Genomic DNA, 26165 nt, shown 5'->3' on the forward strand with positions numbered 1-26165 from the left:
CCCATAGCTAGTTTTTATAAAGTTTTACTGAATTAACTGCATGATAAATAATCAGATGCCTTGTTATATTAATAAGCCACTAGTCAGACTACATGGTTAAATGTATAACACATTTAATTTTCTATGGTAGCATCCTTTACTATTTCTTGGTATGACACTTTAAACAAAATCCTTAAGAGGTAAGAGAATAAAGCAACTTAGCTTAATGAGTTTCAATTCTTTAAAGGATGTGAATGCTTGATAATGTTACTCAAATTTAAATAACTTTAAAATTTCTATTGAGTGTTAACTATGCAAGAAACATAAAAATTTAAGCCAAAAAAAAAAAAAGTATATATATATATAAGGTTCATAATAAGAGTGGATCTCTTATTACCCCTAATGTGAGTCGTCTCTCTAGATTCTTCTTACCGTTATCAATTTGGTTTGTATTCTTCTGCATTTTTCTACTCACCATCACCCACAAATATATTACCAAGGAAATCTAAAATTTTAATACATAAATGGTACCATATTATTGCTCTGCTCTTCTTTTCACTTAACGATAGCTATGGAGGTATTTTTGGTACACATAGGTTGATTTTGCTCTTTATTTACTGCACAATGTTTTATTAATTTCATAATAATTATCTTGCCATATCCCTAATGGCTGGTGTTCCGGCAGTTTTTACTTCTCTGCCATTGCAGTGTTACAGTGAATATCACTGTACAAGCCCCACATATCTGACTGCTTCCCTTTAGCAGATACTCCAAAGTGTAATTACTAGATGACAGCATATAACATTTCAAATTTTAATAGATATCAACAAATTGCCCTTCTGAATTCTAACTGACATGTTCCCCAGGAGAGTACTCAATCCCAATTTTCCACACTTAGCCAACCCTTGATATTTTCAAAACTTTTTTTTTCCCCACCTGGCCAATCTGACCTGTGAAAAATAAAATCTTATTGTTTTCATCTACATTCCCCTAATTATTAAGGACAAGCATCTTTTAGTAGGTTTATTGCCTCATTACATTTCTTTTCTTAATTGCCAGTTCATACCCTCCATACATTTTGGCTATGCTGTTGGTGGTCTTTTTTTCATTGATTTGTAAAAAGCACGGCTATAATCCTTTATTTCACATGCTGCAAGTATTTACCCTTTGCTGCTTAGGCCTCAGAAACCTGCTCTCAGAAGCTGTAAATAATACACAAACTATGACCATGCTGTAAGGAAAAAACTCTTACAACTGATAGGGATCACTCTGCTGTTTCCACGTGGGAGAACTTTAGCATCCCTAAGTATCTGCACGCTGCCCAGTATCTGATTGCTCTTCTGTGGTTCCTTTTTTCTCCACATATAGAACTATCGTACGTATTCATCTTGGTGTCATAAGTAGATTTGCTTTTTAAAAAATAATTCCAACAATTCCATTTCATTATTAACCTTTGGACAGAGAATACTTAAGTCTCTAAAGTAAATTCCCAGCATCTGTAATCTGATAACTCATAAAAATGAAAGGTATTACAAGATTTTAGGACCTTTTTTGGGGGGAGGAATATTGTTTTTCCTTCCCATTTAATAATACTCTATGTGGCACAAATTCCCACCCATTTACACATCTGTTTCTTATCAATTGGACCCCATAAGAAATAAAGAAAAGGTACTCACTTGCCATCTTTGAACCAGTGAATAACAGGAAAGGGAGTGCCCTTGACCTGGCACTCAAGGGTACTGTCATAGTTGAGGACAACTGAGACTTCATTTGGGGAGCTGGCACCTATTATGGTGGGTGGAACTTGAACAAAGACATTTTATCATGAAAATCTATGACTTAGCAAAAAGAGGTGGAGAAAGCAGATATCCAGTGGTTTCGATAGTATTTCAACAAGATTTAATGTTCAAAATAAAACATTACACAATAATTCTTCTTCGTATCATCACTGTAAAATTTCAGGACTCAGACGTTAAGTTTAATCATCAGAACACATTCATAAAAGATTTGATAGCAGGACAATTTCCTGGAAGAATTACGATAGTAGAGAATTTGTTATGTAGAGTATTAAATCCATGTATAATAGGGGTTTAGGGTGTGAGTAGTGAAGCTCATATAATACAATTTACTTCTGCTAATTTTTTTTTTTATATATTTTAAATTCTACAATTTATGCCACAGTGCTGCTGGACATATACTACCTGTGTCACTTTTAAAGGGCTCTTTAGGCTAAAAAAATTTGCAAACCCTGGTGGCGTATTGATTAAGAGCTACAGCTGTTAACCAAAAGGTTGGCAGTTTGAATACACCAGGTGATCCCTGGAAACTCTGTGGGGCAATTCTATTGTCATATAGGGTCACTATGAATCAGAATTTACTTGATGGCAATGGGTTAGGCTAAAATCGGAGCTCTGGTGTGCAGTGGTTAAGTGTTCAAATGCTAACCAAAAGGTCAGCAGTTCGAATCCACCAATAGCTCCTTAGAAGCCCTATGGGGCAGTTCTACTCTATCTTATAGGATCACTATGAGTCAGAATTGACTCAATGGCAAAGGTTTTTTTTAAAATACGTTAATTTATCTAATTCTTTCCCCTCACACTTCATGTTAAGGTGCTTGGTTCACCTTCAGAACAATAGTCAGCCATTAAAGGGTTTAAGTAGGGGAGCAATGTGATCAGGTTTGCATTTTAAGACCACACACACTGGGTGCTGAGTGAAGAGTGAACTGGAGTGACAACTCAAGGGGACAGCCTTGTTTTTCCAGGTCTGGAAAGTTTTCCACATTTGAAAGGGAGCAGTCTTACCACTTTTCTATTGCTCTCTATTAGTGGAAAATATTTGAGTTTTCCTTCTCTGACAGGTTTCCACCTTATCCATAATGGAATGGACCCAGAAGGGTATACTGGAAATAGACAAACATTAACCCTCTGGCCTTCGCGGATTTTGCTATATATGGCTGTAGAGCTCAGAGAAGAAGTCTGACCTAGAGATAAAAACGTGGGAGTCACCAGCACACAGACGGAATTCAAAGTCCTGGCGGTGAAAGAGTGCCAAGAGAAATAATACCAGTAAAGGGAAATGCAAAGTGCTTTAGGCTTTGAGAAGACTAATGAAAAAGGAGTTATTTTAATGTTAAAGACCTCACTTCCCTCCCAGACTTACAAAGCATATATTCATCTTGATGGGCAACATACTGAAAAGGCAGAGATAAGTCCTTTTTTTATCACAAAGTGAACTTTGAATGGTAAGTATAATATCACAAACTAAAATTATGAAATTCTAAATTTAAGATTACCATTTTAAAAACTGGAAATGTTTAATCTCCCAATTTATTTCAGTGGCTACTCACTCTCGGCATTTTCTCCCATTAACTAGAATCAGAGATGAGGGGATTTAGTTGACACAAATTAATTAGAATGCAGGGCCAGGTGGGTTTGCTACCATCACCAGCTCAGGTATGAACCAGCAGTGGCTTCAAGAGACGGCAACAGCATGAATGAGTTATACCCTACATCAGCCTCTATAGCTACTTCCCAGAGTATTGCCTGCCCAGCAAACTGAGGAAACTGATAGAGTAATAATTTACTGCTTTATATGCAGGATAGTACCAAATGCCCAAAGATCTCTCCATGTGATAGATAATAAATGCCTTTAAACTTTCTATGTTTCTGGTTAACCAATATTAACAATAAAAGTAATAATATGGTGAAACAAGTAGTATTTCTCCTATCACTCTTTTCTTCTTTTTACGCTTTCATATACTCTGCTCAGCAGTCCTACATAACAAAGCCATCTGAATTGTAGTTTTTCTGAAGAACGTTTTGCTTACCTAGTACATCGATGTTAAAGTGCTTGTGAGAAGTTCCCGCAATATTCATCGCTTTACAGGAATATTTTCCTGCATCCTCTGGGGTGGCTTTAAAGAGCTTTAGAGTCTTCCCATTGCTCAGAATCTGAATAGTGCTACTTTCAGTCACCTTTGAGGGTCCAAAGGGTCAGTGTTATTTCCAATCTTAATAAAAATGCATAATTAGAAATTGATGTAAAACTTGTATATTATTATTGAGAAGGAATTCACAATGAACAATTTATTTCAGAGGCAGTCAGGCAAGGAATTATACATATCTGGAGGTCTCCAATTACCTGAGTATCATCTTTATACCACATAATGATGGGGGATGGAGTACCTTCAACTTCACAAAAGAGATTGGTGGCCTGATTTAGCAACACTGACACATTTGTTACTTGTTCTTTATCTTTTATTACTGGAGGAACTGCAAAAAGAGAGAAGGGTCATGAATAAATAGTTTAAAATAAATTTTATTTATAAATATTCTTTACATCTAGATAGCTGAGCTAGAAAGGCTGGTGATACTTAGGCAAATGCATTATTATAAAATGAAAAATTCTTGACCAATGTATTTATAAGAAACAATCCTTGTGCATTTTTACTTTAATTATGACTTGTGAATTTAGAATAAAAATTAGGATACATTTAAGGGAGAACCTTGAAACAAGCCTGTCCATTCCACATAGCACTCAAAAAACAAACTGCAAAGGGCCTTAAATAAGTCCAATGGTACTAATCACTGATGGGAGTGAATATTGCCTGGTGTCTATGAAAGCCAACATCTATCAAATTATAAAAGTACATACAATTTGACTCACACAAAATGACACATGTACAGGATTTTCACTGCAGCATTACTTATAATAGCAAATAACTGGTAACAACTTAAATGTACATAATTATTAGAGGAACATTAAGTAAATCATGGTATTGCCATACAGTGGGATGCTACCCATTAAAACCGTTGCCATCGAGTCGATTCCGATTCATGGCAACCCTATAGGACAGAGTAGAACTGCCCCATAGAGTTTCCAAGGAATGTCTGGTGGATTTGCACTGCCAATCTTTTGGTTAGCAGCCATAGCACTTAACCACTACACTACCAGGGTTTCCATTGCCATACAGTGGGATGTTATTTAGGTGTAAATAAGAGTAGGAATATTGAGTAATCCCCCAAAATAAATTATCTACTAAAATGGACAAAATGCAGAACGTATACATAATATTCTGCCATATGTGTTCCTTATTTTAAGTTTAAAAAGAGGGTAAAATATTATATATTCACATTTCCTTGTATATTCATAATATGTCTGGGAAGGCACACACACAACTGATAACTTTCCTTGCCTGTACTTGTCAAAACATGAGACTTTTTACTACACATCTATGCATCTTTTTCTACTATTTGAATTTTGAATGATATAAAATCACACTTAATCAAAAATTGCATGCAATTATAATTATAATAAGTAAATAAATATATGCAACTCAATCACCAGTTTCCTGTTTGATAATGTTTCTATTCACATTAAGTAATATTACATTGAGGGAATGATTTAAATACATAAAAATTTCAAACTGTCACACATACAGTTACATGATTTTAGCATTTTCATTCATATTTACCATGGACTTTGAGGCTATATTTTCTTTCTGTGGTTCCAGCTTCATTGACTGCCACACAGATGTACTCCCCACTGTCATATGGTGTAACCGAAGCAATGACTAACAATGTGCCATCTTCCAAAACAGAAATACCAGGCTCACTGCCTGTCAGCTCTCTACCATTATGTAGCCATTTGATGGTTGGTTTGGGGGTACCTAAGTAAGACATTAAAGTCTTGTGACGTTTTTGCAACAAAGTTAGAAATCATATTGAGAATCTATATCAAATATATTGAAGAAAAATAAAATTTTAGTCACAACTATAGACTGTTTTTTTTTATTATTTATTTATAGACTGTATCCTGAAGTACTGTACTACTTTCAAGATATTTCTCCTGGCATGGAAATTTGAAGAATTGTGGTATTTAATTCCTGGTTGGTCTCAAGAATAAAATTTTATCTAAGTTATTTTTATCAAGATATTCAGATGAGATTAAGCAATGCAATGTATTTTCTTGAGTGAGTTCGTGATGACTAGTGGGGAGAAAAAAAACTGTGTTAATCACATGGGCTAGACATTGAGAATTTTGAAGTGAGGACAAAGGAAGAGCAGAAATAAGACACTTCAACAGGAATACAATATGAATATTGTCCAATCAAATGTAGTACAAAATGTATATATATGATACGCCATTTAAACAGGCCTAATTTGGTAGAGATGAGGAACCTCTACTATCCACACATCTTTTGGAGATTTCATTCTGACAAAAATAGGACAATGGATCAATTCTTCACTTTTTATATTGAAAAGAAAGCTGAGAAAGCAAGGAGGGGAATTTCTTTCCTGGATTTAGCTATGATCAACATAGTGAATGGAAGTGATATGGTCACGGGTAAAAGTGATAAAACCATCTTAGAATGCATAATGGAATGGATCTAAAAGGATATATTGGAAACAAACAAACATTAACCCCCTACGAAGAATTTATTTATTTAGCAAACAATGTGCCAGGCATTATTCTAAGAACTTCAGAAATTTACTTAATCTCTATAAAGATAAAAAAGAAAATGTATTAAATAAAATTACTATGACTACATAAAACATTGCTACTAATCCAATATTAAAAGATAATAAAATTCTAATAAAGATGGACACAAAATCAAGGGCAAGCATAAAAAAATTTTTTAATAAAGGTGGACACATAATCAAGGGCAAGCATAAATTTTTTTTTTTTTAATAAAGATGGACACATAATCAAGGGCATGCATAAAAAAATGGCATGAATACACAGAATATATCATTAAGGGTAATCTCAAAGAGTTAAGTACTCTTAAAAATGTCTATGAAAATAATATTTGTGGGAAAAAATAAAACAAAAAGATTGGCCTACTCATTGTGGCCAATTGACCAATGAAGAGAAGATAAAACTCCTGGATTCCAGGTGTCTTTTCATGTTGTCAAGGACAAAAAGGAGTTACAGTCATTTCCTTATATCCTACCTATTCCTTTGTGTACTTCAATCTAACTTCTCAATCAATACTTGTTGAGATAATAAAAGAAAAAGTGACAAAGAGAAAATAAAGATAATTTCATGATCTAGACAAAACTCCTCATAGAAAAAGATAGTTAAAGGGCATCTAGCTGCTCTTAATGAACTCAAGAATTATATCCCAGCTGAAAACATACAATATCAATTCCACAGGAGTTTACTTGAAAATAGATCATTTCTTTCTCCTTTCAAATCATATTATTATTGTATTTTCAATTTTCTCTAAAGCTTTTCATTCCTTATAGTTGCTATATGAAGCCCTGGTGGCAAAGTGGTTAAGCGTTTGGCGGCTAACCAAAAGGTCGGCAGTTCAAATTTACCAGCTGCTCCTTGGAAACCCTATGGGGCAGTTTTATTCTGTCCTATAGAGTCACTATGGGTTGGAATCGACTCAATAGCAATGGGTTTGGTTTGGTATGGGTGGCAAGAAAACATGGTGGAATAGGAAGCCCAGAAATTCAGGGAGAGAAGGGACTTATTCGCCTCAGGAGCTGAGTGACAACCTGGTCCTATAACTACCAAACCAAAACAAAACCCCTTGCCGTCGAGTCAATCCTGACTCATAGTGACCTACAGGACAGAGTAGAACTGCACCATAGGGTGTTCAAGGAGCGGCTGGTGGATTTGAACTGCTGACCTTTTGGTTAGCAGCCGTAGCACTTAACCGCTATGCCACCAGGGTTTCCTATAATTACCAGTAGAGGGTAAATCTAGGAAAAGAGGCTGTTAGAAGTGCCCTGAACAAACAAGGGGAGAGTCCTAATTTATACCTTGGATTGACTGAGGCATATCTAGAATATTCTGGATAACTCTTGATGTCACATTTTAAAGAGAAACCTCGCCAAAACAGAATAAACTGAGAAGTAGTGGGAAGGAGCATGAACTATCTGGAAAGCTTACTTAGGTGAGTCAAGTTTGAAAGAATAAGAGGTCTTTCCATCACAAGACATAAAAGACCTGGAAGGGAAAAACACCTACTCAAAAAGCTGTTATATGAAAGAGGAATTAGTTTCTATGGTGCTTTAGTATTACTGTAAGGACTGATGAGGAGAGTTTTATGAAGATGAAGCTTTCGGTTCAATACAGAATTCTGAGCAGTATCGACAGTATGCCAATGCTTATATAGCCAAGTATTACACACCTCTTACAGGGCATGGAAATGCAATGCGTTGATTGGCCACTCTTTCTTGGAATGGAGTGTTATACGGAGGTTCAAGATCTTCCAGTGTAGGTGGTTCTATTAGAAAAATAAATGCATTATCACCAGGGTTTCCTTGGGAAAATTCAAACTCTCCTGAGGCATCATCAATATAACTCATATTTCCAGATCCCTGAGACATTTGTGAATCTAATGACTGCCCCCCAATGCATCATGCTACCTACAATCCTGCTTTCCTTCCTTTGTTCCCTGAGCTAAGACATCATGCTCTACCCAGTCATTCTTACATTCTTCTTTTCTCCTAACCTCCACATCCTATTGGTCACTAAATACCATTATACCTTTGTTCCCATAGCTGTACCTTCCTTTCTATCCTAAGATCACTGCTTATTTCAAACCCTTACTTTCTCTTAACAGAACTAATTCAACAGGCTTTTTATTGGGGTCCTTACCTCAAACACCTTACCTCTTAGAATGCTATTGTATACTGTCCTCAGAATTCTCTCAAACACAAATCTCAGTGTATGGCTTCCCTGATTAAAATCATTACATGTGCTCATTTTATCTATAGAATAAAGTTCCAGAGCCGGTTTTTCTTCAGTGTATCCTATCTCACTGAACAGCCCCACCATAAGCTCATTTCAGGAGGAAATCGGGAAGTCATTCTTAAGGACTCTATCTCCTTCACTCCTCATATTGAATCCATCACCATGTTCTGATTATTTCATCTCCTAATTATCTCGAGTCTATCCACTTCTTTCCTTAGTTACCACCCTCCTAGTTCATCTGCCATCATCTTTTACTCGAGCTTCTGCAATAATCTACAGCTGTTTGTCCTCACCTTCTCTAGCCCCCTTCCAAACCATTCTCTCCCAAAAGAGTGATCTTTTAAAATCCCAAATCAGACACATCACTTTCCTGGTGATAACTCCTCCAAGTCCTATCACTGCACTTAGAATAAAGTCCAGACTCCTTAACCTGGGTTCCTAGGTCTTGGATAATCTAGCCCATGATTGTGTCTCCAGCTTCAACACATGCCACTCTCCACTCAGTCAAGAATGCAGCCAGCTGGCTTTTATTTGTTTGCTTGTTTTTATCCCAGGGTCTCCAAAATATCGCATGGCCTTATTTTCACATTCTACGTTCTTTCTTACCCTGGAAGGTTCTCCCCAACCCACCCTCATCCCTCATTTAATATACTTCTATCCACACTTCAAATATCACTGCCCTAGAGAAGCCTTCTCTGGTTTGTCTTTCTGTTAAAGGTTCATATAACTCTACCATTTCATGATGACACCAACCGGTTTGTAATTATGTACTTATAAGTTAATTTTATTAATATCTAGCTTTTCCACTAAGAGCCTTGGTGGTGCAATGGTTAAGAGCTCCAGCTGCTAACCAAAAGGTCAGCTGTTTGAATCCACCAGCCACTCCTTAGACACTCCATGGGGCAGTTCTGCTCTGTCCTATAGGGTTGCTATGAGTTGGAATGGACATAATGGCAATGGGTTTGATTTTTACAGGTTTTTCCACTAGACTATAAACATTAAAAAAAAAAACATTAGCACTTAATAAAATCTGTCGAGTGAATGAATGAGCTTAACAAGCTCTACAGTAGTGTCCTAGCCATTCATCCAAAAAAGTATTGCAGTGTTCCAGGACTAAACTACTAAATCCCGGGCTAAGTACTATACTTGCTTATTTTTTCTACTTGCCTTCGTGTTGCCTATTTCCTCTGCCAGAAATGCTCTTTCCCTGATTTCCACATGGCTGACTCCTTCTAGTCAATAAGTTCTCATTGTAAGTATCACCTCCTCAGAGAAGTCCTACTTGACATTAGGATCTAAGGTCACCAACTTCCTGTATCATTACCCTATTTGCACTCTCTACACAGCACTTCTCACTATCCGTATTTTCCTGTTTATTTTTGTTTGTTTGTTTACTGTTTGTCTACTCACATTACAGAAGCTCATAGGAGCAGGGGTTTTGCCTCTTTCAGTTTTCTCTCCAGTGCCTAGAACAACAGACACCTCACAGGAGCCCAATAAATATTTGTCGCTTGAAGGACTAAATATTGATCTTTAAACTCTCAAAGCAAGGCCAACATCAATTGGGGCAACAGTGGACCTAGATTTCCTCCTGATCAATTTTCAGTGTATCTTACTGCTACGCGGTGAAATCCTACTCCAACGCACCATGCCTACTATTTCTCCCCAAGCAAAAACTGTGGGTGTAACTTTATCTGGGATTATTTCCATTATCTACATCATCCATGGCAACTTCAGTTTCAAAAATAAACATACTAAAATCGATGCAGGTGAAGTCCTAGTTAGTTTCATTACTTTCTGGAATGGTTCCCCTTTCCGAGTTAACTGAAGAGTCATACAGTTAGGTGAAAGTCTTCCTAAAGTGATCCAAGCCAATAACGCACTTCAGGGATTTTCCTATGCCAAAAATCACCTTGAACATGTAGCGTTATCTCCATTTCATCACTGCCTGCTATGTTAGTAGCAACACATGTATATATGCCAGTATCTGAGAGCGTGGCTTGGTCAATGCTTAATGTTCCATCTGGACCACTAATATGCCGCACTCCATCAACCAGCACGACGCTTCCACCTTTAAACCAGGTGATTACAGGATGAGGCGTTCCTTGAGCATTACACAGAATATCCACTCTTTGACCAGCTTGTACTTTCATAAGATTAGGACCACGTTGAATCTTTGGAGGAACTGGAAATAACAATTGAGTATTAATAATCCCAACTTTTAAAAATTCCGTCTTTTTTCTCATTCTAAATGAAAGTTCCTTACCAAAAGGCAATTTGAGAAAGTGGAATAGAAGTAATCTTAATATTTGGGCCAGTGCTTGGACACCCTACCTGCTGTGTGACCTACAGCAAGTCACTGGACTTCCTGAGGTCTGTTTCCTCAATAACTGACATATAATAATCACTTCTATACCAGTACATTTTCAGGATAAAGGGAAATGATAAATATAAAACTCCTAGTTCCACCCTTGAGGCACAGCAAGCATTAAAAAAACATTAGGTTTCCTTTAACTCAGAACTAACTCAAGGTTAGAAAACACCTTAAAAGGGTAATCTGGATAATTTCTATACCTATAAGAGAGTAAATCAAAAAGCATTTCCTTCTATGTACTGTACTCGTAGTTCTTTTTGTGGAAGGTTTCCTCAGATAGTGAAAAATGTTTCTCACAGAGGCCTTAGCTAATTTCATAGAAAATAATCAAGATAGAGTTTGTATTATTTCTGTTGACCTACTTACCCTTAAAAATCTAAGCAAATACTTTACCAAAATATTGGCAAAAGATTATTGATTTTCACATGAGCGCATTGTACATTGTACAATCAAGTTGGCTCATAAGGGTATAATTAGTATTTATTGATCTTGCCTCTCTAAAAAGCCCCCGTTTCTCTCTCCTTTTTTTTTAACTTAATTTTTAATAAACACTTTCTAAAGGCTGCCATTCACAGCAGTCTTAAAAGTTTGGTACTATTATTGTCATCATTTTATGAATTAGAAAGCTAGAGATAGAGGTTAGGTAGTACGTCTAATGCCCTAGAGCTAGTAGATGACAGAGCCAGAATTCATATCATCCTTCATCAGATTTCAAAGCCCATGAGCCACAGGACATTACTGTAGTGACTGACTTGAGAGGGAAATCAGGTTAATATTGTTTGAGACAAATTTTTTTTCTGATATTTGAATATTCAGCACCTACAAAGTGGCTGGCATAGAGTACATACTCAATACATATGTGTTGAGTGAATTAATAATTCAATGGACTACAGTAAATTCGGGGAATAAAGCAGACTAACTAGAGAGTTTCAAAGTAATCATAAAATCCTAGGAAGCAGATTTTTTCATTTGCTAAACTCTTTCAATATTGAAAAGAATAATTTAAACACTATTAAATTCCTGAAAATTCATATTCCCTTTTATACAAAGCTCACAGTTTAAACACTTTTTTTTCCCAACTGTGTATCAACAATAGTAATTTTAAGTGACTAGACTTTTTTTTTTAGACCTCTAGTAAAATTGAGATCCAAAAATTTAGCACTGTTCATTTGAAGAAGAGGGGGAATCATTTATAGATAGTACGTAAATTTTTCAGAGTAACATGTAAGAAAATCACAAGAGTCTCAAGTTTTAGAAAATGTTTCCATAATTTCATTACTTTATATTTAATTGGAGTTAATACCCAAGGAAACTGGGATGACGGGTTTTCCTTGTGGTCAGTCCACAGAGTTACCATATGACTTCCTTTCAAAACTCACCACGGACATTTAATTTAACGGACTGTGTCACGTTCCCAGCAATATTTGTGGCAACACAAAGATACATCCCACTGTCTGAAACACGGGTCTCAGTGATCTTCATTGAGCCAGAAGGGAGAAATGTGTGTCTAAAAGAAAGAAACCACACAGGAGATCACAGGCATGAGAATTTAAACATGTCCTCTGCAGTTGCACTTTGGCGTGAAATTACTACTCTGAAAGCAGGTTTTAAAACCAGTCTCCCATCTGTAATGTCATCTTTATACATGTTAAAAGTCAAGAAATTTCATAATTATCTTGCGCATTTGGTATGATGTTCTTGCAAATATGAAATCAGTTTTTGTTTATCTTTAACTCTATCCTAATGGTCCGAAATTGCCAAATAATTTTATATCCCTTTGCTTTACAAAGTTGCATCTATACAAAGCAACTGTATATCTTGGTAAACTTTGACTTTATTTTGAACATTTTATTATTTTCCTACAAGGCTTCATAGAAAATTTGTGTGTTAAAATTAAGGCAAAAGAAAGTATATATGTAATTCTCAGACATACTTTGAATATATTCCTCCTATTTTTTTATCATAACAGAAATAATGTAGTTGGTTGAACTAGATTTGTATATAAAAGTGCTATTACAATAATTGTGTTAAAACAGCCAGAAGGAGGAAGATACTAGATTAAAAAAACCCACTGCCATCAAGTCGATTCTGACTCATAGCGACCCTATAGGACAGAGTAGAACTGCCCCACAGAGTTTCCAAGGAGTGCCTGGCAGATTCAAACTGCCGACCCTTTGGTTAGCAGCTGTAGCACTTAACCACCATGCCACCAGGGTTTCCATAGATGCTAGATAGACCTACCCAATATCAAGACATTTTATAAAGCTAAATTAAATAAAGTGTGCTATTGGTCCAGAGATAAACAAATGGATAAATTAAGGGGAAAAATAAAACCTAAGCTAGTTGCTATCAAGTCAACTCTGACTCATGGTGACTCCATATGTGTATAAGTAGAACTGAGCTCCATAGGGTTTTCAGTGGCTGATTTTTTCAGAAACAGATTGTCAGGCCTTTCTTCCAAAACACCTCTGCATGACCTCAAACCACCAAGTTCGTACCGTCCGGGGACTTCTAAACTAAGGATCCAAAAAACCCATTGTCGTCGAGTCGATTCTGACTCATAGCAACACTACAGGACAGAGTAGAACTGCCCCATGAAGTTTCTAGATCTTTTGGTTAGTAGCCAAGCTCTTAACCACTACACCTCCAGGGCTAGACCCAAAAAAGGCCTAAGCATATATGAGAATGCAACATGTATTACGTAATATCAGATGTGATATTACAAAAAGTAAGGAAAGGACTGACTCTTCAAAAATGGTGTTGGGCAACTGCCTTTCCACATGGGAAAAAAGATCAAATTAGATCACTAATATCTAACAATGATTGTGAGGATGGCGCAGGGCTGGGCCCTGTTTCATTCTGTTGTACATAGGCTAACTATGAGTCAGAATCAACTCAAAGGCACCTAACAACAACAACAACAACATCTAATACTATACACATAATAAAAATTCAGACAGATTGAAGTTGAAGATATGAAAATAAAAACTTAAAAATATTGAACTAAAACACTGAAATTATGTTTATGATCCTCATAAAGACACAAAGATAATAAATCTGAAAAATAATAGACTAATACATCGAAGTACATAAAAATTCAAAACTCCTGTACAAGCAAAGATAACATACATATATTTAAAAGCTTAGCTGAGAGAAGATTTTTCAACACATACAATGGATACAACATTCAACGCATGCTAAGAACAAAGACAAAATTTCTACAATTCAATGAGAAAAATACAAGTCACTAGAAAGCTGTACGGCAGATTTAAGAAGGCAATTACAGGCAACGTAACTGGTCAACAAACAGATGAAAGCAAGCCTGCTCTCACCTGAAGACAGTTACAGGAAAATAAAAACAACTGCAAGATACCATTTCACACCCATCTAAGTGACAAAATTTTTAAAGTCGTTCAATACCATTGATTGGAATGAGGCAACAAGTGTATGGATATTCTGTCAATGGGAAGGTCAATCAGCACAGCCTCTTTGGAGAGCAATTTAGTAATCTCTAAAAAGCTGAAGGGAGCCTTTGGTGGCGCAGTGGTTAAGAGCTATGGCTGCTAATCAAAGGGTCAGCAGTTCATATCCACCAACCACTCCTTCAAAATCCTATGGAATAGTTCTACTGCTTCCTGTTAAGTGTCACTATGAGTCGGAATCGATTTGACAGCAACAGGTTAGCAAAGCTGAAAACGGGAATTCGCTTCGACCAGAAATTATAATTATAGGTACAGGCCTTAAAGAAACTCATGTATGTGTGCTTAAAAAACCAAAACAAAAAAACCAAACCCACCACCCCCCCCCATATGGTTTCCAAGGAGCACCTGGTGAATCTGAACTGCCTGCATTTTGGTTTGCAGCTGTAGCTCTTAACCACTGTACCACAAAAAGATATATAATAAGATATTCACTGAGAGGTTTTGTTTGTTAAACAAAAAAAAAAGAGGAAAAGGAAGGAAGGAAGGAAGGAATGAAGGAATGAAAGGAGGGAGGGAGGGACGGTGAGAGTGGGAGAGAAGGAGAAACAATCAAAATATTAATGCCCATAAATAGGGAAATGGATAAAAAAAAATGCAGAATATTCACACCGTAGTTAAAAAGAAAAACTAAATCTATATGGTTAAAAATGGATAAATGTTGATATAATAAAGAAAGCTGTAGAAGGATAATGTATGTTACCAAAAAAAAAAAAAAACCCATTGCCCTTGAATCGATTTCAACTCATGGTGACCGCATAGAATAGAGCGGAACTGCCCCACAGGGCTTCCAAGGAGCACCTGGTAGATCTAACTGCTGACCTTGGGTTAGTAGCCGTAGCACTTAACCACTACGCTACCAGCGTTTCCTATGTTATAATAGGGAAATTGAAAACAAACACAAAAATCAAAAACACAGAAAGCAATACTCAAACTATTTAAGGATGTGTATATATGAAAAAAAAATTTTTTTTTTTTTTTATATATGATGCACATCAAATTTGTGGTAACGTTTGTCCCTGGGAAGGGAGAAGAGTTTGTGAGTGGGGAGGGGAACAACGGAACTTCAAGTTTATTTTTTAACATTGTATTTCTTTTATTCAAAAGTATCCAAAGCCATTTTTTTCAAAGAAATACTAAAATATACATAGTCATTTTTCCCTCACAGTAGTAGAGAAACTACCGTAGCATGAATTTATAGCTTCGTAAATATACTTCAGCAACTCTAATAGGCAGTAGCTAGGGCTATAATTCCTATGATGCTGAGTCAAAATAGTCATTGCTACCATTCAATGAGAACTAGAGGCTGGGGATGTGAAATATGTGATGTATAATTCTTTCAGGTAACTATCATCCCTACTTTACAGATAGGAAATCTAAGGCTCAGAGAAGCTCCCTGAAAAAATTGCCAAAAGCTTCAGGCAAGCTTTAAGTGGTGGAGATAAATTTTAACTCATACCTGCCTGGCAACAAAGGTTGTGCTCTTAAAGACTCTGTATTCTGCTTTCTATGTCCCTTCACCTGTCTGATTATCTCAACAGGCCTTTATTTGTGTAAGGAGTTCCTCAAGAAGATCTTTGCAAAACCAGCCAATAAAAAAATCCTAAATATAGGGCACATATGGTGTTTTACCACTCCTACAGGATTCCTGGAATTCTATACTTGCTGCATACACTGTACTAACCATAAAAAAAAAAAAAAAAACCATAAGCTACACACAAATCTGCTCCATTTCAATCAATGCCATGTAAGATGCACCAGTGGGAAATAATGGCCAAGCTGAGTGTTATAGCATTTCTAATATGAAATAATGAATTAGACAATAGATAATATGTATACATTTCCTGTAGGCTCAGGTATACTTATGCATTTTTTTTTCAAATTTAAAAGCCATTTTTGAGACATTTGCAAATCTAACAGGCACTGTCATCTGTCCCAAGAGGTTGTATTTTTGTGTGTTGCAATTCATACCAGGTCTCCTACCTTGGAGAGAATGGAGAGATGAGCTGGGTCTCTCTGGCCCATGTAATTATGGGTGGAGGTAAGCTCTTCACTTCACACGGGAGTGTCACCTCTTCCCCTGCAATGACTGAGATCTCAACAGGTTTATCCTGTGACAATCCTAGTTGGTCACCAATCACTCGAGGCCTTACTAAAATAAACACATTTGGGGAGGGGAAGAGAAACAGTACATTAAAAACAAAATACAGCTTAATTTCCATTAAAATATTGGCTACTAATGTTCTTAAACAATTTACAAAAAGACATTGTTTATTCCAAAGTTTCAGGGCAAACCTAAACCTTCCCATTAATGTGTTTATTGCGAGAGGTGACAGGAAAAAACCAGAAAGTTCTTCTTTCACCTCTTCCTCTCAGAACACAACAAAGAGCTCTGCTGAAATACTATTTTAAAGTGTAAAGCCCCCACCTACCCCCCCACCAAAAAAAACCAAACCCACTGCCATCGAGTTGATTCTGACTCATAGTGACCCTACAGGACAGAGCAGAACTGCCACATAGGGTTTCCAAGGCTGTCATCTTTACAGAAGCAGACTGGCACATCTTTCTCCCACAGAGTACCTGGTGGGTTCAAAAGGCCAACCTCTTGGTTAGCAGCAGAAGGCTCTTTAACCACTACACCCCCAGGGCTCCCTTTTAAAATATGCCATCTGCAAAAGTAACCCCTCAAGGCAGAGCACTAACCAAAACATAGCTGAGGTTGGCTTTGCTAGGAGTTTTAAACTAACTGGTGTTACCGGAGCTGGTTGGGTGCAATAAGCATACCCCTTGGGAAAAACACCATAAAACTTTTCCGAAAGGCTATACAATTACTCTCCCTTCAAGTCAGAGTCTAAGGAGAGGAGGTTTTGGTTGGCAGCAAGAATGCATTCTTGTAAAAAACATAAACCTGGGGGAGCAGTTCACACTAGGGGTTCAGCCCTGGTCTTCTGGTAACATTTCTGGGAGAGGACTGTGAGTTTTGGCAAAGGTTGACAGTGTCAAAGAACAACATTGCCCCAAGACTCTCACCATAGACAGTCAGCTGCACTTTCCTCTTGGCATAGCCTACCGCATTGATGGCTGTGCAGACATACTCCCCGCTCTCCTCGCCTCCTGGTGACACCACATACAGACTTCCATCAGCCCCAGCAGAAAACTTAGCACTGCTAGTGGAAATCAGCTCTCCTTTCTGCAAAGCATAAGTGCAAAGTGTGTTTAAAGATAATAAAAGAGTGACTTCATGCCTGGAAGAGAAACAGAGGAAGAAAAAAAAAAAAAAAAAAAAAACCTCCAAAAGGAAAAAACACTAGATTAAAAAAATGCTAGTTTGAAGAAAGTTATTCATAAGAAAAATTGGACAAATAAGGTGCTATTTCTCCATGCCAAACTATACCTCCTTCATTCTGGAGCTACTAGCAAAGGGAGACAATAACACTGGGTGGCACAATGAGTCCTTACTCCATGGCATTTAGCATGAATTGACTATTATTCATGCTCACACCAACATTCTGAGTAGCAACTATCTCAACCCTCACTTTACAGGTGAATGTATTCAAGCACAGACGGGTAGAGGAAATTGCCCAAGGTCACAGAGCTTGTCTGTGGTAGAAGTGAGATTCCAACTCAGTCCACATCTGGAGCCAAACTCAAACTCTGTGCTGAACTGCAGTACAAAGGGTCAGCCTGGAAAGAAATTCCATTTTTGCATTTTACTTTTAAAATGCGTTCAACATCTGCTAGGTTCCAGACACAGTGCAGTCTGGGGATCAGCTTCACCAGCATTTTGCGTCCAGAATATAAAATGTTAACCTTTTTATTTAATTTACAGATATTAACATCTCCTTCTTCATATATTAGATTTTATATATATATATCACAGCGATCTTTTAGGACAGAGTAGAACTGCCCCATAGGGTGTCCAAGACCGTAAATCTTTTTTTTTTTTTTTTAATTGTGCTTCAAGCGAAAGTTTAAAATTCAAGTCAGCTTCTCATATAAAATCTTATACACACACTGTTATGTGACCCTAGTTGCTCTCCCTATAATGAGACAGCACACTCCTCCTCTCCACCCTTTATTTCCTTTGTCCATTCAACCAGCTCCTGTCCCCCTCTGCCTTCTCCTCTACCTCCGGACAGGAGCCGCCCACATAATCTCATGTGTCTGCTTGAGCTAGGAAGCACACTCCTCATCGGTATCATTTTATGTCTTATTGTCCAGTTTAATCTTTCTCTGAAGAGTTGGCTTCGGTAATGGCTTTAGTTTGGGGCTAACAGAGAGTCTGGGGGCCACGAGAAGGCTGTAAAACTTTATGGAAGCAGAATGCTACATTCTTTTCCTGGAAAATGGGGGAGTGACTGGTGACTTCAAACCACTGACCTTTTGGTTAGCAGCCAGGTGCTTAACCACTGTGCAACCAGGGCTCCTTCAGAAATTTTTAGGTAGATAAAAAATTAGTACATCAAAACATTTTGAATGTAACACTAAGTAATGAAATGCCACATTTCATTATTACGACATTATTTCATATTATTTTATATTTGGCTGATTTAAATTAATTTATAGAAAGTATGCCTTCTTCACGGCTATTCAAAAACACGAAGGGCTTCGTCAGGAAATGGGTATTCCCTCACTGCAAGAATATAGGTAAAACCTGGACAACTATATGTTAGGGATATAAAGAATGCAGTGGATTGAAATGTGTCTCTGAAAAAGATATGCTGAAGTCCTAACCCCTGGCACCTGTGAATGTGATTATGTAATAAATTGTTGCTATTGTCGTTAGGTGAGGTCCAGTCAGTTCCTATTCATAGACCACCCCATGCACAACGGGACAAAATGCTGCCCAGTCCTACGTCAGCCTTACAACCAATGCTATGTCTGAGCTTACTGTTGCAGCCACTATGTAAATCCATCTCATTGAGGGTCTTCCTCTGTTTCACTGACCCTCTACTTTACCAAGCATGATGTTCTTCTCCAGGGACTAATCCCTCCTGATCACATGTCCAAAGTATGTGAGATGTAGTCTCGCCATCCTTGCTTCTAAGGAGCACTCTGGTTGTACTTCTTCCAAGGCAGATTTGTTCATTCTTTTGGCAGTCCATGGTATGTATATTCAATATTCTTTACCAACACCAAAATTCAAAGGCATCAATTCTTCTTTGGTCTTCCTTATTCATTGTTCAGCTTTCACATGCATATGAGGCAACTGAAAACACCATGGCTTGGATCAGGCACATTTTAGTCCTCAAGATGTCCTCTTTGCTTTTCAACACTTTAAAGAGGTCTTTTGCAGCCGATTTGCCCAATGCAATGTGTCCTTTGATTTCTTCACTGCTGCTTGTATGGGTGTTGATTGTGGATCCAAGTAAAATGAAGTCCTTAACAACCTCAATCTTTTCTCCATTTATCATTGCTTTTTGGTCCTGTTGTAAGGATTTTTGTTTTCTTTATGTTGAGGTGTAATCCATACTGAAGACTGTGGACAAACTGACGGACAAGTGGGGATGCCAATTCCTGAAGCCTTGTTTTCCAACAATGCCTTCAGTGCAGCTTGGACTTCTTCCTTCAATACCATATGTTCTTGATCATATGCTACCTCCTGAAATATGTGAATGTTGATCAATTCTTTTTGATACAGTGACTCTATATTCCTTTCATCTTCTTTTGAAACTTCCTGTTTCATTCAATATTTTGCCCAAAGAATCCTTCAATATTGCAGCTCGAAGCTTGCATTTTTTCTTCAGTTCTTTCAGCTTCAGAAATGCCAAGTGTGTTCTTCCTTTGTGCTTTTCTAACTCCAGGTCTTTGCACATTTCATTATAATACTTTACTTTGTCTTCTCAACCCTCCCTTTGAAATCTTCTGTTCAGCTCTTTTACTTCTTCATTTCTTCCACTAGCTTTAGCCACTCTACATTCAAGAGCAAGTTTCAGAGTCTCTTCTGACATCCATTTTGCTCTTTCCTGTCTTTTTAACGGCCTTCTGCTTTCTTCACGGGGTAGCTATGAGTCGGAATCAATCTGACAGCAATGGGTTTGGTTTAGTACCTTACTTAAAATCAGTTGGTCTTTCATCCTTGGTTCCTGAGAAATAATCCTTGGAATTTTCTAGGTAATGAAGGTGACTTTCTTATCTAAAATCACCAGACTACACTTGAGAATTCATGTAAATGAGTGAGGCGTTGGCCATGTTACAAAGACTGTCTGGTCAGTTAACCTCGGGAAGGGAGTGGGACATGATTTAATCAACCATGCATACTCAATGTGGGCTCAATCATGACTATGCAATGAGGTCCTAATCATGACTATGCAATGAAGCCAATAAAAGGCTCTGAATATGGAAGTTCCCTGAGACAAAGATTTGGAGGCAGGAAGCTTATTTGAGAAATGATTCCCAGAGGCTTGAGAGGGAGAGAGGGAAAGTGAGGCATACAAAAAAGGAGAGCTAATAAAGGGCTTCACTGGTTTGGTTTCCTCTTTGGAATAATAGTAGTCCCTGTGCAGTATAAACAGTTAATGCATTTGGCTGCTATCAGAAAGACTGGAGGTTTGAGTCCCCACCTCCCCCCCGCCCCGCCCCAGAGACACCTCATCAGTAAATGGATAAATAGAGGAATAGTCACACTACATCTACGAAATGTCAATATCAGGCGGCTGCCTCGAAGCCAAAAAGAAAGGCTCAGTGATCTCCTTCCAATAAATCAGCCATTGAAAACCCTACGGAGCACAGTTGTATTGTGACACACATGGGGTCGCCATGAGATGAATTTGACTCAGTGGCAACTGGTATAGTACAGTCACAAGTTTCATGTATGACTAAAGATATTCAAATGTTATTTTTTAGCACACGACATAAACGAACATCACTAAAAACCAGCTGCCATCGAGTCAGTTCAGACTCATGGGGATCCCATGTGTGTCAGAGTATAACTATATTCCTTGGGGCTTTCAATGGCTGATTTTTCAGAGGTAGGTTGCCAGGCCTTTCTTCTGAGGTGCTTCTGAGTGGACTTAAACCTCCCATCTTTTGGTTAGCAGCCAAACACGTTAACCATTTGCACCATGCAGGGACTCCAACAAACATCTCTACGTGTGTCATTTACCTTGGACCAGATGATGGACGGTTTGGGAATTCCACTTGCTTTGCATGGTAATGTTACTGGAACACCTTCAATTGTACTGAATATCTGCTGCCCATGCTGAATGGTCGGTAGAACTAAAACACAAGCAGAATTCAGAATGTGAGCAGTTGTTCTTCCACTTAGCCTCATATGATTAAAGTTGAGCATTTTCAGCGTATGCTTATGGTTTGTAAAAACTATTTGTAAACGTTTTTAAGTTTGTAAAAAATATTTTATATTTTTTTCAATATCAAAACATACGAAAAACAAAAATGAAACTTTTTTTGATAGACAGCTACGGTAAGTTGGTCAGGGAGTATGCTGCGCAAACAAGAAAATACTAGAGTTATGATCTGAAGAATTTTGTAAAAACTTAAAACAAGTAGTAAATGATGGCTAATAAGTTGACCTTCCAAATAAAAAATAAGAGAGGACTAAAGAGAATTCATTTTTCCTGGGAAAACAAGAGAGAATTGTACCCTGAGAGCTAAACAACTACCACATCTTTTTGACCGGTGTCCATTATTACATATTAAGTTGCAGTGAGCTGACTTAAGTCCACCTATAGAGAAATGGGCTGTTTAACCATCACATATTAAATAATCTGTCGATATACAAGAATCGCTTAGCAAACTACCAAAGTTAACTTAGAAAAAAGGACGCATTTTGTTAAAAGGAACTTAACAGTAAAACTTGAAAGGTCTTGTGAGCTTACATTTAAAAAGACTAAATACAGAGTTCTAAGTCAGTATTTTTCAGTCAGAAAAGAATAACAACACCTTTTGACATTAGAAAGCAACTGGAGAATTATATGAGTAGAAGGAAAAGGAAGACTGTTGATCACTCCATTCTGAAAAAAGTATCAATACTCAATCTTTTGGAAATAATGATTTTGAGTAAAGGAGCTCCCATACATGAAAATTCCTAACCCAGTCCAAAGAATATAGTAAAAGCGCAATAAATACCAGCACATTTGCTTTCCATCCTCTGAAAAGATGAGGCTTGGAACTGCTTCTTGGAGCTTCATCACTCACTGCCTTTTTTGCCTTGAAGTTGTTAGACTTCTCCAGTTGTCATAGCTACCCATTAGTAGAGGTTTACCCGAAAAAGAGTTACAGAGACCTCAGTAAAGAAACTTTCATGGGAGGTTTATTTAGATTAAGTATGCTACATACTCATATTTTCCTATGACTGGACTTTAGATAATTTCTTCTTAAATGGGTTAGCAGCAAATTTCTAGTCCTAAGTAAGAATGCCAGGCTACTCTCTAAAGCAAGACATTTAATTTCTAGAATCATCATAAAATGCCAACTTTCACCTATGTTGACAATTTATGGCCATTTTCATAAATGTGTAATGAGTTTGAAAGGGATAAAGGAAAGTGGCAAGTTTAGGCTATGGTTTTGAAATCTGATCACATTTAGGTTTGGGAGAACAGTTTCTTTCAAGATTATCAATCTTCATAAGTTAATATCACAATTAAACTCTTTGTCATTTTACTTTGCAGCTATATATGCATTCATTCATTCATTTTAGAGCTGGGTAGAGCTTTTAAAGAGCATTCTTAAAAGGGAAGAGGCAGAGTGATGAAAGTGGCAATACTAATTAACAGAAATGCAGAGGTCTAGAGAAACTGGTGCTGTATCCCACCCAACTCAAAGACAAATCTGTTGGCTACAAAGTTGTTTCACTCATGATATATAGCTGGGTTGATATTTTTTAACTTATCAACTAAATCAGCTGCTCACTTTGGACTAAGATGAACTACGAAAGGATGTTGTGAGATGTAAAGACTGTAAAGATTCCCTGAATAATGATACGCTACATCATGAAAGCATAGATGACTTGGTTTGTCTCGTCTCACCCCTCTCATCTGGCAGACATCACAACTAATCATGTCACTCACTCTTTCACTCCCAAATTTGGGCTCAGACTTCTTCTTGACACAATATTCCAGGCAGGTGCTATAAGTCAAATGGAAGGTATATGGGGGGCATGACTGAACTAGATTCTTAAATGAATCCTTAAGCACTCATCAGGAAATCTATGGACTGATTCTCTTTAAAAATATTTAAACGTAACAGTACCCAGATCTGGCATTAGACATTTTCTCCTTTAGGCTGTAACTAATTTCTTGGTTGATTTGGTATTTTTTTTAAATAATATTTCTTCAAGAATATTTCCGATAGGGTTATTTAAAAGGAGAAGTAGCCATGAAAAAGGAAGATAATCTTCATCCATTAAATTTTCACCAGACCAAACAAAATTTGGAAACTACTGGATTAAGTGATTCTCCAATTCATGTGATAAACAAAGATTGAATTAACTACTAAAAATAAATATTCCATGCTATTTTCTTCTCTAAGATGCTCAGCCCTGTACACAAAGCTATTTTTAAATACTACATTTTTTAAAAAAGGAACGTCACAAATTCCTTAAAGGAAATACATAAAAAAGTTATGACAATTTCTTAAACTATGAGCTGTCACTTATTTATTGAGATGTATAAAGTTGGTAACTGGCAGTCGTGAATGGAAAAAGATTGCTTCTGGATTTTCTTCTTTGTGACCTTTATTTAACATGAAAGAAGACTGTTTGGCGCACATGAGGTGACCTTTAGAAAAGTTTAGGTCATTTCTAGCTGAAAGACAAAGGGGCCATTGGTAAGAACATGCTTTTTGCACAATCCAAAAATAAAAGGCAACTTTGGATGGTATAATAAGTTCAACTTGCCTGAAATTAAAATGTATTTTTAAAAATAATCATCTGAGAGCTGAGTTCATTTTTATCAATTAAGAAACCACTTACAAAAGCCCTTGGCCAGACTCAGCTGGTGACTCCCAGTGATGTCTTTCTGTGTACACAGAAAAGTGAAATCTGAAAACAGCATTAACCAATGTAAACATTGTTCAAGAAATAAAGCTTTTGGTAAGAACAACAATTAGGAGGCTTATCTCACTTCTTATAATTAGAGCAATAGAGTTACTTGATTTAAATATATTAACCCAGCTCTGAACACTTTTTGGAAACAATACAATGGGCAATTGTCTTACCGTGCACAACCACAGTGGTGGTTTTGTTATTGGTTCCAGCAACGTTACTGGCCACACAGGTATATTCACCTCCATCCTGAATACGAACTCTTTCAATATGGAGGCTCCCATCACTGCGCACAGTGATGTAAGGACTCTGGACCAACTAAAAGAAAAAAGAAGTCATTTTTAATTAAAAAAAAAATTACCTGAGCCAAATTGGGATTTACCTTTTTTTTTTTTTTTATTCAACTGGGTAAATGCCTTATAAAACATTTTAACACTTAAGTGAAAAATGATGACCATAAGATGTTACCAAAAGTGGTATCAATTGCATTAAATCTTGGCATACCTCAAAAGATTATAACTATTAACATTTGTAAGACAGTTATGTACATGCTGGAAAAGGGAAGAAATACAGACACCACTTGTTTCACATTTCTGTATTTTTTGTTAGCACTCAAGACTCGAATTACACTTCTGGCTTATGTTGTTCTTCTCCAAGGACCTTATTGTCACTGAGAAGCAATTTCGTATTTCTATTTTGGCACATAGGTGGTTACATCACAGATGCAAATGGTAGAGGACAAAGTCATCCAGTGTCATACATGTATGACATACATATAGAAACTGTGTCACAGGAGACTGGCAATATTTTCAGTTAAGATTGATCATCTCTAAATCTATACCATTTATGTATATATCTCAGGGCTCAAGCATTATCAAATTAACTTATAAGTGCATTTTTTATTCAACTAGTTGTGCTAATTTTTCTTGGGTTTTTATTTAAATATGAACAATTTTACATCTTCTTCTATACAGCTGATTCACTACTAATAGGTACTTTAAGAAGACAGTGAGAGAGTCTAAATACTTCTGGAAACCAGGAAAAATATGCTGAATGGGATGAAAATTTATTGACAGAGATAGCATATTTATGAGAAAATTTCATAGAACTGTGAAAAAATTTTATCTTTTCATAATCAGAAGTTACACATTGAAAAACTATGACACAATGTAGATCCACATTTTTAAAGAGTACATGATAAAATATATAATGTTCATAGTTAATATTAATAAAAAATAAATATTAATATATATAATGGGAGAATTTTATGGCAATATTGACATTTCATAATCCCATAGAAGGAAGCACATAAAAATGTTAATATGCTATGAAAATAAGTTAATACATGCTTCGGATTTTGCATATTCTAAATTAAGTTTATCAGTAACATTGTATTTAATGGGAGATTATAGAAATTACACCATTTCTCCATTTTACTAATCCCAAAACAATATGAGCTCCACAATCACATTAATACTGAAGAAAAGTTTTTGTACACTTATAAAAATGTATTTTGTATATTTATTCAAGCTGCTTTGATACTGTAATGGTTGGAATACCTTGCTTCTTCCTCAAGTAAACTAGGAAATGTGAGTACATGCATTTAATACATTCTTAC

General features: G+C 36.7%; 1 protein-coding gene across 1 annotated transcript in view; it reads right to left on the reverse strand.

Annotated features, from left to right (window-relative positions):
• The window catches only part of HMCN1 (hemicentin 1), a 551217-nt gene that overhangs the window by 221929 nt on the left and 303123 nt on the right, over positions 1-26165 (reverse strand). The window contains exons 19-29 of the mRNA XM_064276506.1: positions 24721-24865; positions 21650-21762; positions 17575-17734; positions 16528-16696; positions 12445-12572; positions 10604-10876; positions 8126-8221; positions 5456-5650; positions 4123-4253; positions 3809-3956; positions 1656-1782 (exon numbers count right to left, since the gene is read on the reverse strand). Coding sequence (XP_064132576.1) covers positions 1656-1782; positions 3809-3956; positions 4123-4253; positions 5456-5650; positions 8126-8221; positions 10604-10876; positions 12445-12572; positions 16528-16696; positions 17575-17734; positions 21650-21762; positions 24721-24865 — 1685 coding nt within the window. The remainder of the gene's footprint in view (positions 1-1655; positions 1783-3808; positions 3957-4122; positions 4254-5455; positions 5651-8125; positions 8222-10603; positions 10877-12444; positions 12573-16527; positions 16697-17574; positions 17735-21649; positions 21763-24720; positions 24866-26165) is intronic.

Source organism: Loxodonta africana, chromosome 25, assembly GCF_030014295.1.
Source record: "Loxodonta africana isolate mLoxAfr1 chromosome 25, mLoxAfr1.hap2, whole genome shotgun sequence".
Taxonomy (NCBI): Eukaryota; Metazoa; Chordata; class Mammalia; order Proboscidea; family Elephantidae; genus Loxodonta; species Loxodonta africana.